The sequence below is a fragment of the Etheostoma spectabile genome, chromosome 15 (assembly GCF_008692095.1).
Source record: "Etheostoma spectabile isolate EspeVRDwgs_2016 chromosome 15, UIUC_Espe_1.0, whole genome shotgun sequence".
NCBI classification, from domain to species: domain Eukaryota; kingdom Metazoa; phylum Chordata; class Actinopteri; order Perciformes; family Percidae; genus Etheostoma; species Etheostoma spectabile.
Genome location: NC_045747.1, coordinates 29543096 through 29549872, shown reverse-complemented (window position 1 = coordinate 29549872; position 6777 = coordinate 29543096). Strand labels below are relative to the sequence as shown.

General features: G+C 40.8%; 1 protein-coding gene across 1 annotated transcript in view; it reads right to left on the bottom strand.

Moving 5' to 3' along the window:
- Window positions 1-3769: 3769 nt before the first annotated feature.
- Window positions 3770-6777, bottom strand: part of LOC116702727 (chromobox protein homolog 1) — a gene marked incomplete at its 5' end in the record, with an annotated part of 11995 nt that continues 8987 nt past the window's right edge. The window contains one exon of the mRNA XM_032537092.1: window positions 3770-5979. Coding sequence (XP_032392983.1) covers window positions 5829-5979 — 151 coding nt within the window. The remainder of the gene's footprint in view (window positions 5980-6777) is intronic.

Here is a 6777-nt window from a genome sequence, read left to right as displayed (position 1 = left end):
CACCCTAACAGACGTGTACCTGACAGGTGTGCTCTTAGTCATTAGACCGTACTGTGGTCCCCCTAATACTGTATCTGAAGTCTCAGAATATAGCACTTAGTCGCGCGTACCACCCTATACTGGATCTGAAGTCCTTTATAGGCCTTAGTGGTCCCCTAATCTGTATCTGAAGTCTCTTTTATATAGACCTTAGTGGTCCCCTAATACTGTATCTGAAGTCTCTTTATATAGACCTTAGTGGTCCCTAATACTGTATCTGAGGTCTCTTTTCTATAGATCTTAGTGGTCCCTAATACTATATCTGAACGGATGAATGTTGTATTTAAGTTGTAGCTCTATCTATAGTAATGGATATGTGAATGAATATTATGTATTTATATCTGATTTTATGTGCACGTTGACTGGTGCACAAAAACGGTCACCTCCTACAAAAGTTGGCACACCATTTGCCTCAAGATAGTCTAGTACCGAAATGTGTTCCACTATTAAAAGTTTCAAATTTCAGCTCAAAATTTTGAACTGATCCATGTTGGTTTTGAAAAAGCAAACTTTTCATAGGAAACAGATCACTTTTCATAGCCCTGCTGTGACATGAACTACTACAACTACTTTTTCAGTCACTGTTCCCTTATCTTAATGTGACTATTATTACATCTGTGCATCACACCACATTGAAATTTAAATATGAAAATTCTTGGTTTCCATTCTAAAACCCTAAATTTCGATACGTGTTTTTCAATGGTCACAAATTCAGATACAATGTCTTTTAGTTGCTTCCATAAGTTTTTCCTCACCACTGTCACATTAGCTGCTTGCTCTTGGGAGAATTACTAGTATTGCTGGGTCTCTGTAAATTATAGAATGTGGTCTAGACCAGGGGTCTTCAACAGGGGGTCCGCGGAGGTACTGCATGGGGGTCGCGAAAGTTTTGGTTGATTAGACTTTTTTTATATTGCAATTTTTTCCACTAATTGAAATGTCTTTAAATACACATTAACATGAACTCAACACACTGTAGTAAACAGATAAATGGAGGTAGAAGATGTCTTTCAGTCATCAATGCACACATGGCACTATAGGACCAGTTTGATATAACACAATTTTATACAATATATATAATTAGGGGGTCCCCGCTCCATCTCGCCATCAGTTTGGGGGTCCTTGGCCTGGAAAACGTTGAAGACCCCTGGTCTAGACCGACTCTATTTGGAAAGTGTCTCGAGATAACTTCTGTAATGATTTGATACTATAAATAAAATTGAATGTTAAACTTTATATGGACACTGGAATTCTGTGCACTTTCATACAGTTTATTTAATATTTAACCATTTAATTTCATTACTGCAATGTTTATTTATTTAGTATCTAGTACTATTTCATTTCATTACAGTACAATATTTGTTGTTAATACCCAACTACTTCTCACACAATGTGTGTAGTTGCTCTCAGGACTCTACTCTGCACTACCTACCTCCACTTTATATTTTTATATTCTTATATTTTGTGTCAACACTGTAAATGGGTTGCTTCAATCTCATTGCACAGGTACTGCACTTGTGTATAATGACAATAAAGGCCTTTTATTCTGTTCTATTATATATTTTTTGCAAGTTCACTCACTGAAAGAACCAAGCGGGCCTTCTTCAGGGTGTAGCTTGAAGTTTGTTGTATTCAGTAGCGAGGATTTGGAGAAGGGGCAACAGAGAGATGGGAAGGTGGGGGAATCTGACCCATCCTAGAAATATACTGCCCTTGATAAAGACTCTTATCAGTTAAAAAAAACAAAAACACTAAATATAGGCCAACATTGGTTTTAGCCATCACAGATGTGTCTTTCTACATGCAGACACATCTGTGGTAGTTACATATGTCCTATTGTGTGCTATTAAAACAAAAAAAGGACTAATTAAGCTGTACAGTTACGAAAACTCTTTATTTTTCAAAACAGACAAAAGTAGATTTGCCGTGACAGTAATTTCAAGGGAAACCAATAGACATGCAACAGGACAACACAAGCTAATCTGCTAAATACAGAGAAACGTTTCAGGGACAATATAGAAAAGCTAACAAGCAGACCCAGGTGAAACAAATTTAACCCCTTCCTGTCGACAGTGAGCAGAAGGCAGTCAGGGTGCAGGACATTTGTACTCATAATACTGATGTATATGAAGAAATAAGAATGTCCCAAAGGCCAGAAGAAAAGAAACTTTTGTACTGAATATATTTAACATTGTTAAAACAGACAAATTGAAAGGGTAGGCTTAGACCCAGCACAGAGATACTGTCAGACAGTAGTGACAGCATTAGCACAGCTATTTTAGAGTCAGACAGGTTTGACTTAAAACGCTAAAAACTATTTACAGCTGGGCCAACTTACTTTGAAAAAAACATGAACACATATTTCAGCATTTGAAGGAGTACGGGTCAGAAAAAAAAAAAAATTAAGTACGTCTATTTTCTTTTTGTTTAAAGTACTTGGATGAGATTTTTGATATGGTTACACGACCTGTGGATTTGTATGCAGCTTGCTGCTTTATGCGTTTGTTAATGGCTTTCATAGCAGGTCACCGGGGATTAGGTCTCAATAAAACTAAATACATTTTGTAAGAAAAGAAAAATAAATGTTGGGAATTGTGACATAGTGCAGTGTGAAACAGGGAGACAATGTCCAATGGAAATTAGAACACCGTTTTCTGTTTGAGGCCAGTTCTCGGATACATCTCCAGCAGGAAAAGGCCACCCAAAGCAAACCGTTTGGAGAAAAAGAAGAGGGAAGCACTCACTAACCCAGGTCTGCTAACAGAGGAAGCTACTATACTAGCTTTTAATACAATATACAAAGAAATAAGCACAGCCGGGCTACATTCAACACATAAAACGTTGGGAAACAGGCAGCAGAGAAAGTACTTCACAAGTTCTCTCCGGTTTTATTATGCAAATATCACAACATGTTAAACATAGGATGGTCTGCAAGCAAGAGGAACCAAGAAATGCTGTCAAGTAGGGCTGGGCAACATATCAAAGTATCGACATCGCGATATGAGACTAGATATGGTCTTGGATTTTGGACATATTGTAATATGGTGAGTGTTGTCTTTCACTGGTTTGACAGGCTGCATTACAGTAAAGTGATGTCATGTTCTGAACTTACCGGACTGTTCTAGCTGTTGTATTATTTACCTTTCCCCACTAAGTCATTAAATCATTTCTGGAGAATAATCACCATTAAATGCCATTTTGTTAAAGCACCAATGGTCAACCATACAATATCGTCATCGAGGTATTTGGTCAGGAACATCGTGATATTTGATTTTCTCTACATCGCCCAGCCTTACTCTCAAGTGTGCTGAATCATGTCTTGAGTGTTGCCCAGCCAGCGCAAGCTAAATAAAATTTTTAAAATAAAAAAACCTAGAAAACACACATGTAGCTGAGTGTGAATGTTTAAAAACAAGAGTGGAAATGCCTATGATTTTTAAAAACATACTCTCATCTCCTCCGTTAGCAGTAAAAACCCAGCTGTGCTGTGGAGCATGTTATGTACAGGGTGACAGAGCTGCGGTCGCTACAGGAAACCACCACCTAGCAGCCAACGTGGCAGCAGAGGTAACGAGCCACTTTCACCGTTAACCAAACATGGTTCCCTGCCAACAGGGCTGCAGAGTGGATGGATGTACAGACTAGAGCCGGCAAGTTACCAACACACGTGTAGCTCTGTTGTCCAACGCCAGTTAATGTGACAGTAAACTTTTGGCTCAAACGGGGGGGGGGGGGGGGGGGGGAAGAGAGAGAATCACTGACACTGAGCACAACAGTATCAAAAGAAGGAGGTGCCTTTATTTCCCAGAAGAACATGTGTGATGATCAGCCATCAGAAAAGCTTGCAACGGCAACTCAATATATTAAGCCCCCATTGGGTACCCACTCTCGCAAATTTGGCGTCCTAAAAGCAAGTTCACCCTGTATCTGATTTCCAGAAGCAATGGATTAAAAAAATATACTTTAGCAGGACAGTGGTGCTCTGGTTAAGTTTACATCAGGGATAAGAAACCTAAAAGAAAGGCCGAGAGCCTGCAGACTTTCACTCCAACTAAGCTCCACACCCCTGAGCTGTGTGCTCAACACACAGTCAGCGTGTGCGTGGAAGTGGAAAACTGCAGATTTAAAGCACAGCAGTCTAGTTGTACGATGCGTTTGTGTGTGAATCATTCTGTCGAATCCTGACGCTTTGCCCTCGTTCATCTACAAGTTAAAGGGAATCTCAGCTTTTTCAAGCGGGCAACTCCTCGCCCCGATGTCATCCAGTGTGCTCGTCGCCATCAGTGTGGACAATTACAACCTGACAGATGGTGGTTTTACTCTTCTAGCCAAATCGGCAGGTATCCAACCAGCCTTAGTTCCATTAAAAACCAGTTTGATAAAATACGTTTGGTGGTCAAACAGCCCCAGCTGAGAGGAAATGAACAGGAGTCTGTGCACTTACATAGCATCATTCCATGTCATTTTGCTTCTGGCCCCGTTCGGCTTCCCACTAGACAAGTACTGCCTAGTCAACAAGTGATAATGGCTGTTAAGTTGCTTACTTGTGCCATGTGATTAACTGCTATCCTGAATGTATTCAAGAAAACACCAAGACTATCTTGCATTAGGAGAGTGCAATGTCCTGATTTATACACACACAAAAATCATTGTGTCACATGAAATACGGCAGTTTGACAGTTCTACATTCACAGAAAAGCTACAGGTTTGCCTCTGAACCTCCATCAAATGAGCATGAAACCTCAACTAATCAATCTAGTATATTAATAGGGATAAAATACAGATTTGGTTATTAGTTTTAATACAAGAATTGGCCAGGAAGCAAATTTAAAGCTCGGGGCATTTGAACACTGGCTGGTTGGCTGCCACATTGGCTGGTAGGACATGCAAGGACAAAACGTTTTTTGTGTAGATCCAACTCTTCTGTCAAAACTGCCCATGTCCGAGGGAAATGTACAGTAATTTGGCGTTTCAAAAGTTCAATTAAAAGAACATAGAAAATAATGAGAATTCAGGTGGCACAAAGAGAACAGATACTGAAACAGACAAATGGTTTCTGTTCATTCTTTCCCTCCCCCATAATACCCCGCCTCACTTCATTCCGTTCCAAAAGAAGTTCCCTCCAATGTATCCTGGCAAAGCATGATGGGAAGTGTATGCTCTCCTAGGTCAATCAGGATTGGTGATTGGGAGGAGAGACACCTGCCAGCCACGGCCAAACATTCAGCTCGCTTCACATGTTAAAGAGGTAGCTCGACAGCTTCCGTTGTAACCCTGTGTTTCCAACACCAGGCACCTGTCACCAAATGTGGGGGACAAATACTTTTATAGTCATTTTTCACTGTATTTAGTTTAATATTCAGCTTGAGACGCCAAGGAGGAATACTAGCAGAAGAAAGGCACCATTTCCCATAAGGTGACATGTTCTTGATGAGGGAAAAACATAAAAAAAAAGAGAGAGACACTAAGTTTCAACATACCTGTTAAAACAAAAAAATTACATTTTCAGTCAAGATACTGGTGGGAACATCTTTTGAGGAAAGGACTCCAGTCACCTTCCAGGGCAGGAAAACAAACAGCTTTCCTCTGTCAACTACATTGGCAGTTCAATCCCAACGATCTGGATTTTCTCCACTCACGCTGCCAAAGTGGCTGCCAGAATCAAATGCCGGCAATAAACAGTTCACCAACAAATAGTTGATTTCCCGCCCTGCACCTTCCTTCCTTTCTTTCTTTCTTTTCCTCTTTGCACCTCCTCCACCACCACCACCACCACCTCCTCCACTCATCTAGTCTTTTTTCTCCTCCTCTTTCTTCTCCTCCTCCTCTGTGGGGTAGGAATGCCAGGTGAGGCGCTCCTCATAGAAGGAGATGACCACCTGGGGACATTTGACGTTGGCCTCCTTGGCTGGGACCAGGTCGGCCTCGTCAGAGTTCTTCCTGTTCATTTTAATTCAAGAGAAAAAGTATACATGGGAGGAGAGGAGAAAGGGAGAGACATGTGAGAGAGAGAGACAGATGATGAAAGTGAATAGAGGAGAAAGGGGGGGAAGAAAGGAAACAATAGAGGAGGAACAAGTGATGCAGAGGTAGGTGAAAGGATGAAGAAAAAAAAAAGGAGTTTTAGACAATGGGCCATTTATTTATTTCCATCAACAATTAACACAAACTGAAGAGTTTTGCTTCAATTAAAGGTGAACTATTATGCTTTTCAGTTTTCTGTCATATCTATGATGTTATGTTGTATTTTTCATGTTAAATGTAGCTAGAGTAAGGCTGCACAATGAATCGAATTTTAAACACGATCAAGGCTTCCCACGATCAAATTTGTGTGATCGAGTGATTAAATGTGTCATTCCATTCATAGAACGCTCCGTTTTCTTTTTGCAAAGCCCATGTACCGCTCTGTAAACCACTGTCTGATCATGAGCCAATCAGAGTGGTTCCCTGCCCCGCGCAGCTTAGCTTCTAGATGGAGACCGTCACAGAGGACAGAGTAACGTGATGGAACAGATACCTGTCGGTCATACGGCGGTCTCAAGGTTTACCAGTAAACGCAACACTGTGTCCTGTTGGTGTTGTTTTTCAGACAACAGAAGAGACCAGTGTTAGTGTCTTTTAGCTCATAGCGCTCTAGGGCGCGACTAACATTTTTCCTCTAGGTCGCACTGGTGCACCTAATGTCCTCGCATCCGCTGCCTCTCCACAACCAAAGCAATGTTGTTTATATGGATATGG